This window comes from Silurus aristotelis, assembly GCF_946808225.1.
Source record: "Silurus aristotelis genome assembly, chromosome: 6".
Lineage (NCBI taxonomy): Eukaryota > Metazoa > Chordata > Actinopteri > Siluriformes > Siluridae > Silurus > Silurus aristotelis.
Genome location: NC_139579.1, coordinates 24,421,691 through 24,435,468, shown reverse-complemented (window position 1 = coordinate 24,435,468; position 13,778 = coordinate 24,421,691). Strand labels below are relative to the sequence as shown.

Below are 13,778 nucleotides of genomic sequence, written 5' to 3'. Positions count from 1 at the left end.
ATCTCTGGAGCAGAATCTATAGCCCGGGCTGAAGTGAGCCGTATTAGACAACTGTATCTGTGCTGACATATTCAGTCAACTCTTTAAAACCCACTGATGCTTTGAGGACAGTCCCAGGCCTTTCCATATCACTGAGCTTGTGCTGCATTGTGTACAGTGTCTGGTGTGTGTTCAAAACAACATGAGAGAAACAGCCACAGTACTTTGGGAGTATATCTTTTCTTTGTTCCTTTTTTCTCATTTTTTGACATCAAAACAAAAAAGAAAAGTGACACATGAATTCCTAAATGAACAATCAGAGATATTATTGTACAGTGCGACCAAATTGATATAATACACACAATAAATATATTTCAGGAGAAAATAAAATCCATTTTCATTCTTGACATTTTGAACACAGCGGACCAATTCTGACTGGAGCATGCTTAAAGGGCTTAGAGTGGGAACATCTGTTACTTTTTTTTGTTTTTCACATTAAAATTGTTCATTCACAAATAACTGATGTGGAATGAAAGAATAACTAAACAATACAAGTGAGATACAGTGTATATGAAGCTCACACTGGGCTTTCAAAATGCATGTGCTGATAACATGACTTTCGAACAGACTTGTATGGTGAGGTGGTTAGCTGAGTGGTACATGTAGTTCAAGTAAGTAGGGTACATAGAGATAGACCACAAAGGTGTTTATAGGTATAGTTGTCTTGCCAAAACTGGAAGAGTTAACCACAGAGAAAAGTCAATCTGCATGCTAGAGTCACAATTTATGAACCGCAGTATGGAAACAAATCAAACAAAACAACAGTACTGAGTGATTTAGGAATAGTTACAGCATGATTGTAGTCAGAATTGGTCCTTATTGTCACCCACATTGTCAGCACAATAAAATGAAAAATGCCCTGTATTACATTGTCCTTATTTGCTTGGCTGAGCCTTTTCCGTACACAGAACTGTGGCCACTTCAAGTTTAAACAGTTTTATTGAACAGGTGCGTGCCTATTCTCCATTAAGTAGCCAATGAGTGAACAGTAGAATGTTTCTTGGCCAATGATATAGTGAGAGAGTTTCACTATGTCAGTTCCTTTGATCACAGTATCAAATTGCGACAGTGCCACAATTTACAACACATAAAATGACATCAGTAGTATAAGCCATTCTTTTCCGTCTCGACTCTCTCAAATGGAGGAAAAGGGGTTGACAGAAATCTACAGTACTGAACTACATTTCCAATCATGCACCACAAAGGTCAAACAAAACAACATGGCGCCTTTCTTCCAAGCGCAATTTACACAGTTGTTCCGACGTTGCTCTCAGACAGGAGTAGAGTGATGCAGGTGGTTTCTAGTCAACCTTCAAGGCCACTCGCATAGCTGGAAACCTTCCGAGGGGGAGGTTTAGGAGGATAATTAGCTGTTTATTCTCCAAAGCCCTTTTTAGTAATCAATGCATCAGTGCTGTTGTGTCAACATGGGGTCAGGAGCCCTCAATGTGTGCACACACTATTCTTCAGGCTTCTGCCACCTTTGCAGGCCTAAAAATATCGCTGGTGTGAAAAACCTGCACCTGCTGGTCACCTTCGTTTGGATACATTGCTATAAAAGTGTCGTGACTATAAAAAGTCTTGGTCACTTCTAAAACGGGCTGAGCAGATGCCGGGCACCTTTCTTCCTCTGTGCGGGGCGGCTTTACCCGCGGCTTAACGCACCCAGAATAGTTTCTTTGACGTATGGGCCTCTGATTGTTTGAACATGGAATTTCCTGGACTTATGCCACCTGGCATAAATCATTTAATACCTCCTCCTGTGAACCTCATTCCCCTCTCCACAGCCAACCCCCTACCAATTCCTCACTCATCTTTCACTCTGCCCAAATCAGGTCTGTTTGTCAGCCTGCCAGCTAACATTTAGCACCAGCTTACACCGCTGACCAAATTTGGGCTGGAGGAAACATCAGCAATGCTAACGACCATCAGCAAATGGGCACAGTGCAACAGGCAAGTGGTGCGATTTATTGCTGAAATGCACTCACTTGTACACCTAATGTATGAAATGTAATATGAAATCAGTTCTAATGGCAGCAGCATTGCGAAGCAGTTCGATTAGATCTGTACCATCAGCTCCCTTTTATTGCTGAGTTACTACACAGTAAGATGACTCACTACCTGACTCAACTAGTTTGTTTAAACATGTTTACCAGTTGTGTCACTTCCTGTACATGGTATGATAAAATCCTTGCTGCAGGTTCACTGTTCTAAAGAGGTATATTCACATTTCAAGTGAAAAAAAAGCTCACATTTTATGATTTAAGCGTCTTCTTATCCCTTTGAGCAGAGCAAGACAACATGGCTGCCATTTTCCACAATGTTTGCCAGTCCTTATTTTATCGCCCTGTTATGAATATTTACAAGTCCTGGACAAGTCCTTGGGGCTGAACAATCACATGTGTTTGACATGCGATGCTCCACATTACATACTGGTTCTGATTTAATCATGACATGTATAGAGTTAGATTTTCAAAAACTGAAAAGAAAAAAAAAAAAAAAAAAAAAGCTTGATCACCTCATTGAGAACGCTCCGACTTAGAGAGATTTCTTTCTTCGTACATAATCACGGACCATAAACAACAACAAAAAAAAAATCATTACTGTACAAGTACATAGGATTTGTTATATATTTTTAAACTCTTCATCATTTATATTTATACTGAGTTTTTCCATTTTGCTTATTTTTTTTTAAAGGTTGTTCTTTAAAAACATCTCATGTCCATGAGAGAGATAGTGGGAGACAGGGATTTGAAAAGACAGAGAGGGAGAGAGGTGAGTCTGTAACCTGCTTTTCAATCAACAGTGTGCCTCTCCTCTTGTCTCTCCTCAGTTACTGTGTCTCTTAAAGTCCTGGCTGTCGTAGCCTGACCTGCTCACACCTTGGCCTCCAGCATTTCCAGGAAGAGTTTGTGCATGGGCACTTTGCCCTGCACCTTGATGCTGTAGAAGTGTTGCACGGCCTTGGTGGCGGTCTGCCGCAGCAGGGGCAGGGTCATGAGCAGCTTGCCTGCCCGCCGCGGGTCCTCCGTGTGCTGGCTGTTCTCAAAGTCCTGAAGCGCTTCATGGAGAGCATCCTGCAGCTTCTGAACTGCCTCCACGTCCTCTATGTGCATGGAGTCTAACGACAGAAAACACACACAACACGTGTTCATTAACACTACATTCCAATTGCAACAGTCCCTGCCTTGACATCACAGGCATGAAATGACAAATTTAATGAATAAAACAATAATGGTTGTATATATCACAAAACAAAAATGACAAAACCTTCAAAAAAATTCAAAATTCTACTCAACCGATACTTAAATTTAGTAATAATGACAATAATCAGAATAATAATAATATAAATTAAAACATCACATTCTCTCTGCCAATAAATGTCCTTAATATTCATAAACTCAAATTCATAAATTACGTTAATCAATTTATGTTTCCAGTAGTGTTCTTTATTAACACAAAGTCTTAAATATTGTGATTTGTAATTGGGGAAAAAAGTATTACTTTTTTAAGAGAACCAGGCTATGGAAATATTGCAAATAAGATACAGTATAGAGTCTATACAGCAGACTTGACCTGCGCTATCACAGGAAACAGTGATCACAGTGCAATCAGCAGTACATGAAACACCATGTCTACCAATTTTAGATGATTCTCTCAGGACTTTTGGCTCTGACTAATATATAAATGTTTAATCCAGTTTTTTCTTTTGTTCTGTAAAATGCTGATTTTTTTTTACATAACTAAATACACAGGCAGAATAATAAGGCTAAACCTCACTCTGTATCATCACTCACACACACATATGCACACACAGACACACTTGGAGAGAGTGAGAGCGAGGGGGACACAGAGGGACACAGAGACAGCAGTTGTTAAGGGGCGTCTGACACCTCAGATGAGGGATGTGACTGGCTGCCTGGCTGATTTCACCTTGGTGAATATTTTACCATGTGGGACAATAAAAAAGAAAACAGATTTCAGAATTCTAAAATTCATTGAGTGGAACAGCTGCATTCCCAAGACCTTGAGATATTTCTCAGTCTGACCATTAGTGAAACAAGTTTTTGAAACAAGAGAGTGAGGTGATGACAGTCGGTGGGAGAAACAACTCTGTGTGAAAGCCTTTGGATTACACCAATAAAAAAACTGTTCTGAGAAAGTGATTTTATACTGTTAGTCTTTCTAGTCTTCGTATATGACAGTGACAAGCACGGGCATTTAATGGCTTTATATGTGAGATCTAAACACATCATGTATATAATACTGAGATTGTACTATTTGTAGAATATTTATATGAAGGCAATGTTTGAGAGTTTATTCTCACATGAATCTCACATCTTTAAGGTGTGTGCGTTTTTTTTGTCTGTGTCTGTGTGTGTGTGTGTGTGTGTGTGTGTGTGTGTGTGTGTGTGTGTGTGTGTGTGTGTCTTTTTGTCTCTCTGTGTGTGTGTGTGTGTGTGTGTGTGTGTGTGTGTGTGTGTGTGTGTGCCAGAGCAGGACAGATAGAAATAAAGGATGGAGCATTCGTATTTTTGTGCCCAAGAGATAGTGTGTGTATGGGGAGCATTAAAAAAACAACTTTGAAGAAACAATTTCCTTGCAATCCATCAGAGAGGCCGCGTCGATCCGATTGATAAACTGCTAATTACAAAATCAATCGCTATGAATTTTCACAGCTGTCAGACAGAGGCACTCCCATGAGAGCCTTTGCACAGAGCCCTTGTTTGAGCTCTCGGCACGCTCTGCTCCTCCCCCCATCCTGATCCTCCCGGCCCCACCTCTCTGCAAAAGGTCTGTCATCCGAAAGTAAAGCAAAGCCCACCCTCAGCATTTTTCTTTTTTCCGGCAAACAAAAAGAGAGGCAGAGAGAGAGAGAGAAAGAGAGAGAGAGAGAGAGAGAGAGAGAGAGAGAGAGAGAGAGAGAGAGAGAGAGAGAGAGAGAGAGAGAGAGAGAGAGAGAGAGAGAGAGAGAGAGGTAAAGAGAGAGCTATAGAGGGAGATAGAGGGATAGAGAATGCTTGCTTGCGGGCTCTGCCCAGACATTGATCAGAGAGGGACAGACCGTGCCTTCTGAAAAGCATGCTGTCAATACAGGCGCCTCGTCTTCTTCCCTGGAACAAACGAGGCCCATCACTCCCTGATACTCATTCCATTCGACTTAACACATTTTATTGACAGCCCCTACGCTCCTAATGAAATGCTAAATTTATCTCCTGTGGCTGCAGGGCCCCGTGGCTACAGTTATGGAGATAGAGAAAGAGCAAATGGAGGAATGGTAGAACACGGAAGGCGTTCAATTAAATGCTCCCTCCTCCCTCGTCCGCTTTCTCTTTCCGTGTGTCCTTCATGTTTATCTCAGCTGTATCAATTTAGAAGGCCACATCAAGATGGCGCAGATAAGAGATCGTTCAGGATGAACTCTATTCTTAGGTTATTTTGTTTAAATTGGTGCATCTCTCAGGGTAGTTTTGGACTTCAAACAACAATTCAACCAACATGCTTTTCACACAGAAACATGAAGATGAATCTAATACATTTGTGATAATAAATGATCACAGTCTATATATCTGCATCAACCTGGAATGGTGAAATATCCCCATATTTTCTGGAATTCTCTGTTATAATAAAGCTTCCTTAGATAATACAAATTAGAATTCTATGCCATCAGATCTACCTGAGTTGGCGAGAGCAATGGCCTTGAGTGTGACAAACTCCTCCTTTTCCACCTTCAGCTTCTTGTACTTGCGCACAAGCTGCAGGATAGAGACAAAAAGGTCCAGCAGTCCCGTAAGCCGGGAGTGCTCTTCGTCCATCACGTAGTCCTCGGCATAAACCAGTTCGTCTTCGTAGGGCAGCGAGCGAAAGACGATGCTCAGGATCAGAATCTCCATCCAAGCGCTCTGCAGTAGACTCATCTGATCTCCTAGTGACAAGCTGGAAAAACCTGAGGCACACAAATGAGACATGGTGTTTAATTTGTCAATGCCTGTTCCAAAGTTGCCGACATTAATGAAAAGAAAACCGTAGTCAGCACAGAGAATAAAACAAAAACTACATCTTTTAGCAAACATGGTTAAGCTGTCCCTCATATCAGTTCTGATATTTAGTTATGACAATGTTAATGTGTATTCTTACATTCTGTGTCATTTGTTCATTTCAAACTAAATTTCGTTAGAGTTTGGTGCTGCATTTTTAAAGAAAGAATAAAAACTTGTTTTTTCTCTTTAATGTAGTTAGAAGTCAAAAATTGTGAACACTACAGTTAAGCCATAAATTCTGCTCGGTCATTTTTTATTTATTTCTAAGTTTCAATTGTATTTCTTTTTATCTAGTAATTTTTATTTTTTGTCATTTGATGCTGAAACCGTCAGTTAATTATTTTTTCCCAAAATAACATGTCTGTTGTCAGAGGCCTAAAAGCATTCAATAGCATTAATATTGTGACTTGAAAATAATTAAATAAATCGATGCAACAACCATAAATTATTTTTTATTCTAATCAATAAGAAATTGACTAGAATAAAAAAAAAGTACAAACAACTTCAACTACAAAAAGCATTCAAATTTTGTAACTAATGTGTAAGTCATTATAATAGACTAGCAAGGTGACTTCCCTGTAAATCTCTTTCTTTTAAAACACATTCAGTGTACAGTGACATCATCAAATCCAGGAGATCTAGAAGGACCAAAACTGGCAATCATTTTGAAAAATACTTTTTGACAAGCACTTCAGTCCGAGAACTAAAATTTTGTGCAGTTAAAAATTAAATAATAATTCCTGAATGAGGCAAATCACTAATCCCCGGCAAGCTACCTGATTTCAAAGTGGCTAAAGGCAGTGTGTCATGGGGATGCACTGATAACCATCTCATCCTTTTTCCTTCTGCCCTCACCTGTCGATAAACTCTTCACAGCCCTCTGGCAGCATCGAAACCCCCTCCCTTCTATTCTTTCCCTTCACTCAGTGCCTGCCAGGCATCTCCATCCTGACAGTATATTAGCACTGGTTGCAGCATCTGATGATTAAAATGATTGCTTTTACAAGTTTACTGTTGCAGTCCTGTCTGCCACCACGTGATTAGGAAGGTGATAGATTACAGTATTGACTGGGTCACATGCAATACCTGCCTCCAATGTTTTTCCTGCTTTCATATAAATGATTTGATTGAGAAAGAGTTGAAGAGGGTGATGTTTATCTGCTCCACGTGTGACACTTTGGAGTGGTGGCAGCGTGTTTGAGAGACAGAATGGAGGAGAGAAGAAGAGGCAAAAGGGAAAAAAGGGGGTACCTGAGTGTTTAATTTCCCTTATCAGAGGGGCGAACACTAGCTGCGTGTGCTGGGGGATACATTAATTAACAGATTGCGATCAGCGCCTCAGGGACCCTCACAATGTGAAAGGGAATCAATAGGGCCAGAGTGGAGGTGGAAAAGAGAAAAAAGAAAAGACAGAGTGGAAGCCTGACAACAAACTTAATGCATAAATCCGCCCAACTAACTGAAGAGTAAAGATTAAACACTTAATATGTCTAAACGGTTGCTAAGCATGTTTTATCGTGCGCTCTGCTGTGATATAAAACAATCGCACACGTGCAGTGTATATGCATACTGGGAATGTACCCAATCTTATTTAAACTGAACAGATAATGAAAGAAACAGATTTCTCTGATTATCAATGGAAGCATAGGAAGTGCATAGCGGTCAGAAAGATCCACAGAGACGTCTATCTACATTTGTTCTATTGCAGACAGGTAGAAACAAATAGAATGTAATGTAATATAGTGGTATGTTTCATATATATATATATATATATATATATATATATATATATATATATATATATATATATATATATATATATATATATATATATAAAAAAAAACAGACACACAAACATACAAAAACCCTTCCAGTTAAGGCCACAAGGTTTGAATCCAAATCCAAATATCTGGAGCACAAAACAGAGATAGTGGTACTGCGTTACATCTTTAATACATACACAACACAAATTTATCAGCACATAAACTTTGCATGACAATCACTAAGACGGCTTATCAATGAGCCATGCTGCTCTCCTTGGACCTGACAGGATAAGCGAGGGTGTGCGATGTTCGACATGCACAAAAACACAACAAAACATCCCTTGAGCACCACACATCCAACTCTACACACCCATCACACTCGGCTGCCAGCAATTACACACACTGAAAGGCCCGGCGTTTAATCGTCTGTTACGGTTTGTTGTGAGACGGTGAAATGCGGAACGGTGCGTTTTGCCCACCCAGTCTCTCTCTCTCGCTCTCGTGCTCTCGTTCCTTCCACAATACTGAATTATCACTCCAAATGGGATCTTGTGTTTTTCCTCTCGCCTTTTTCCACTCAATTTAATCAAGTAATGAAGTGACTTTCCGACTCTCTAGGTCAAATGGTGCTCGGGCCTGGGCACTTCCGCAGAGCCTTGCTAAAATGCAAGAGTAGCTGGCGATTCCAGCACTAATGCAATATCAATATTTACATCTTAATTTCCAACCAACTGCCCCTGTGTGCTTTGACAAAACATGACACAATATTGACCTAGAGAGCCTAGCTGCTGCGTCTATGCCTTTGGCAAATTCACAAACAGAGTGCTTAGTGTCGATAGACATTAGCTTTAGACGGTAATGTAATGCACATCATCTCAGTTTTAGAAGCAATTGCCTTCAGTAACAAACATTGTCCTCAGGTAAAAAAAAATAAAGAAAAAACAAGAAAAAACAAGAAAAAAAAAATAGTCAGCAGTGAAGGTAATACAATTATATAATGTTGCATGGATCTTATACAATGTTACAGAATAAAAATCATATATTTAAAATAATTATTTTTCAAAAATCTGGATTTTTTTTTTTAAGGTTTTATGTGCTTATCAGACAAATGTTTAATGAGTCAAGACTAAAACTTTGAACTTCATTCCACACGCTGAAAATGGTTTACCTTACGCAAATACCACAAACAATTTTTTTTTAATATCAGAGTCTTTTCAGTTGATATTCAGTTTATTTTAAATTAGAATTTAACAAAACATGGCTTGAAATGCAGGTAAGACCCTCTACCAGCAAGCAGGACTAGTGACTGATTGCTTACACTGATAAACAGATGCAAAAAGCATGGAACCAGCACAGTATATACCATGACCTCAGGATAGTTTGAGTGTCTGGCTTAACCTATTAAGGTTATATAGGCATTTATTATTAGTATTATATCAATATATTATATGCTGGATTTCTTTTTAATTATGGCATTTAGTATAGTTTTTACAAATTTATTAGTTGCCTTGTAACATCATCATCTTAGCGCTCAGCCGAGTGAGATGCCCGTTCACATACCACACATTTTCATATCAAGGCTGAAATGTTTTTGAAAACTCAATTTATCAAGTCTGTGAACGAATCCCCTGTGCGGGTCTGTCTTCAACACTAGTATAAAAAGTAATCAGTTTTTAGCTTGTTTTTATGCAGCTCAATAAAGCTCATCGCTCGAAACAGCAGCTATAACAAAGACAGGCTTGGCTGGCTCTCAGTGACATATTTCATGCCCATTGAGTCAAAGTCAACGTTTCTGAAACGGGGTAAAAGCCTCAGCTCTGCAAAAAGAAGAAAGACTTTTATAGCCCCAGAAGTCCTTTATAAATAAAATAACAGCAAAACAGCAACTTTTAATCCTAACACATTTACAAGCTTATATATGAAATTGTATTTCCTCCTTGACCTCATGCCCTCCTGAATTTATGTGGAATCCTGTACTGCTGATGTTTATATCTTTTTAGGGTGACAGACTTGCTAACTACGTTTGCTACAACATGAACATTAAAATAAACACAATGCGCGGTATTGACAAAAATTGGATACAAAGGATAAATGCTTGGATGAATCCGAATCGTATCGTTCAAACTGTTTGTATCAGATGTAAAATAGCTTCCAAAGATATAGAAGCCATGATTTGGCATTTGCACTTAACTTTCATCCTGTGATCAATCAGCAGGATGCATTTTGTCATTTTGTCCACCAGGAGAGGGGCTGAAATTAAGTACTCCACATTCGTGTTGAGCGGAACTTAATATTCATATTAATTTATTATTGTTTCCTTATCCCTGAGGGCCATTAGCAGTGCTCATAAAAAGAGATGTAATTACGAGGTATAGTGGCCCCCTCCAGCTGCACCCCCTCATATTTCACCCTCAATCTGATGACAGAGTGAGTGTGTGAGTGAAAGAGAGAGAGTGAGAGAGACAGAGAGAAGAAAATGCACAACACACTTCAAGAGCTATGCAGAAAAAAAAGAGAAACGCAAAAAAAAAGCCAAAGCAAACAGATAAATTACTGAGTTAGAGTGACAGAAAAAGAGCCATAAAAAAAGAGAAAAGGCTTTACTTCCAGCACTTTAGACACAGAACTGCTCTATCATGGCTCCTAATCAGAGAGACAAGCCATACAGTCTTATATGTTGGCTTTAGCCATCAGCTATCGAAGGCATAACCTGCCGAGAGCTCTTCCCCACGGTTGTATTTCCAAAAGGAGTCTGCTGCCTGCTGAGCATCCCTGTTTCACCCGCATGTCATTGCTGCGTCGACTGACTTGTTTATGCTTTCAATCTTTTAAACTTAAATGAGCCTCTGTCATTTCCACTGACCTTAAGTTGAGGTCACGTTCGATATAAATGTATATAATATTGGAGTACGGCATGTCTGCGCCATCGGGCTGGGTAAGAGTAACGCGTAAACAATAGGAAAACAAACATAAATGAATGATCACAAAAATCCTAAAGAGAGAGAAAGGCCATTAATATGAAGCCTCCTCTTCTTATTCTTAACCATTCTTTTGCAGTTTGCATGACTCCATCACTAATGATGCTTAATTTGATGCGAGTCTGTTCAGAGAGACAGTAGAGGAGCTAGACGCATATCAGATTTGATCAAATTGCATTTCAACCCATAATAAATGCAACACATTCAATTTATTTTCAGTTATTTTCTAAAACGAATAAACTGTCAAAGAAAGATGTCCAAATAAAATATCTTAAACTCTTGCCCTTCACTAAGCATTGTAATAATACAAAACAAGGCTCTGACATTTATTTAGCGTCGACATTTAGATCTGTTCGGCCAGAATACATTAAAATAGAAAGCCTCTTCAAGCTGAGATCTACAGTATCAGTGCTTTAAATGATAAGAAGCCCATTAGACATGAGCACATGCCACGATGATGGGTCATTTGGCCAGTGGAGTGTGAACGATATGAAGTTTCGTAATGTTAAATACAGTAATCCCCTTGTCTTAATCTGCTGTTTCTGACCTTCTGACCTGACTCCACTGCTACTTAGTCCTCCCCAGAGAGCCACTGTCTTCACTGGACATTATATATCTCTGTTTAGCTCAGTGACAAGGAAGAGACGATCCTTAATCAGTCATGTAATTACACTTCATTTATTTCTGCTGCTGAGCAGATTCACTGGCTAATGAGTAGCCATGTCCTATTGACTACTGTGTAAAATGTCTGGCCAAAAAAGACCCACTGCAATGTGTTGATGTTTTGTTTTTACCAACAAAAAAAATCTAATTGAATTAAAAATTAATTTAAGTTAAGCTTATTCTAAAGAGCACCAGGGTCCAGTGTTCGGTCCTGAGATTGAGATACAGTGTAGTTGGGTTTCAGTAAATTGCCCTAAGGTGTGAATTTGTGGTGTCCAAGCTCCTGATCAGGAGGTTGTAAGTTCAAATCCCAGCAAAGCCAAGCTGACACTACCTGGTACTTCAATACAGAAACAACCCTTAACTGCGAAGCATTTTATCAGGTATTGGTTGTAAGTTGCTTTACATAAACGCATTAGACAGATAAGTACATTTAAATGACTGATGGATAAGGTAGAAGTATTTGATTTTGTGAAGGTTTTTACAGGAGGTATGTGTACTTACGCCCACACATTTCCCTCCCCGTGCACATAAACAAACTCTGCTTTGACAGCGCTAACACAACAAAAATAGATCTTGCCCTTTCTCTGAGCGTAACCCCGCCCCGGAGCAGCAGATGTCCCTTGCATGGTCCCGGAAGCCCCCCTTCAAATCTCCATCCCTGCATGCTGCATCTCAAGCGTTGGGCGTGAGGCCTGGGCCTACACCTGATTGCTCCATCCATCTTGATCTGGGCTGCTAAAGCCTCCGTCAGTGGGTAAATTGAATATACTAAGGCCTGTCTGTTGGTGTCTATATTTAATAAAGGCCGCTGATGAGGTGCTGATTTATCGGCCGGCAGTATTCACACTCCATTACAAGGAGATTACACAGCTTGAGAGGGATCAGCCTCTGCAACACAGTAAGGAGATTTCACAATTTAATGGCAAAGAGAAAACAGCGAGCTTTGGGTGGGTGGGGAGAACGGGGGTAAGATAGGAGTAATCTTGTGCCATGAGGTGTGTGCTGAGATATGATAGCTGTAAGCTTTGAGAGGTGATCATTTTTAATAAGGTTCTCAGATCTCTATACCTATGAAGACTATGGAATTTCTATTTCTAGAAAGCTTCAAATTGTGTTATGTATTTTAGCCAAATTTCCAGTAATTTAGAAAGTACAAAGCATTGCATTGAAGAAAAAAAAAAAAAAAATGTGTAAGTTCATACAAAAACTCGCTCATAAAATGAGATGCATCACAGGACAAGAACAGCTACTATGGCTGCAGCAGGATCATGTGGGAAACAATTCTGCAGACTCTCTCAGGCCAGAATTCCCTAGTGGAAAAAATCCCGCCCTCTGAATCTGGGGCTTGGAGGCAGGAGACTAACAGCTGTCTAATATGATGAAGCAACTGGGTTGCACAAGATGCAGAGTGTAAAGCCTTATTCCAAACCATGGCATATGACATTAACATTCAGTGTAGCACTTCAGCCACAGAAATCTGACTACTGACGCTGTGATAAGTTCTTGCAATATCAGCATTGCCACTACTTTTCTATTTTCCGTGCTTACGATGTTCACCAAAGCAAAGCAGCCTACGAGGTCCCTTAGAGAGGATTTCTTTTTTTCAGCCGTTGACTTTCTCTGTACTTTCTCCAAATCGGTAACCAGATTGCATTTTATAGTGTGTCAGGCTGTAAGTAACTACAGTAATGCTTTTGTCAGTCGGACACTGTGAAATTTGAGATGGAGAAGAACAAGCAATGGCCGCATGTATGTGAAAGGTCTTTAGCACCTTGGGAGTAAAAAAGCCATCTGTCAACATTTCCCACACATCGACCGTAATAAGCACAGCAATGCCAGACGTCACTCAAACTATTTACAGAGTGCACTCTCGCATTGCCAGGTCAACCAGTGCTGAGCTGTTCAACTCAGGGATTAATTATCAATTCAATTTATGGCAGATTGGGGAAGAATTCACTATATATAGTTGTTATCCAGGATGTGCAGATGACAGACAGAACTGTGTAAAGAACAAAACAAAAAAAAACTAATTTTATAATAAATGTGACAAACATAGAGCACTGTAGATAAACTTTGCATGACATGAGTAATTGTGCCAATCATATAATAATAAATACGGCAAATAAGTGACAAGGAAGATAGAAAGTGTATAAACGTATTAAAAAGGTAGGCATTCTTTTTCTGGAAAAGCTAGTTATTTTATTTTTAACTTAAAGACTAACCCAGGCTTTCTGCTTAGAATTTATTCAAAGTATGCACACTCTCTATGATAAAAAAATCCTTAATGACAG

The 13,778-nt window shown here is 39.5% G+C and overlaps 1 protein-coding gene across 8 annotated transcripts in view; it reads right to left on the bottom strand.

Moving 5' to 3' along the window:
• Positions 1 to 203: 203 nt before the first annotated feature.
• Positions 204 to 13,778, bottom strand: part of esrrb (estrogen-related receptor beta) — a 50,954-nt gene continuing 37,379 nt past the window's right edge. For all 8 annotated transcript variants that reach the window (XM_083543962.1, XM_083543960.1, XM_083543961.1 and 5 more), the window contains 2 exons: positions 5,717 to 5,986; positions 204 to 3,160 (listed from right to left, as the gene is read on the bottom strand). In XM_083543962.1, coding sequence (XP_083400088.1) covers positions 2,916 to 3,160; positions 5,717 to 5,986 — 515 coding nt within the window. In that variant the 3' untranslated portion in view covers positions 204 to 2,915. The remainder of the gene's footprint in view (positions 3,161 to 5,716; positions 5,987 to 13,778) is intronic.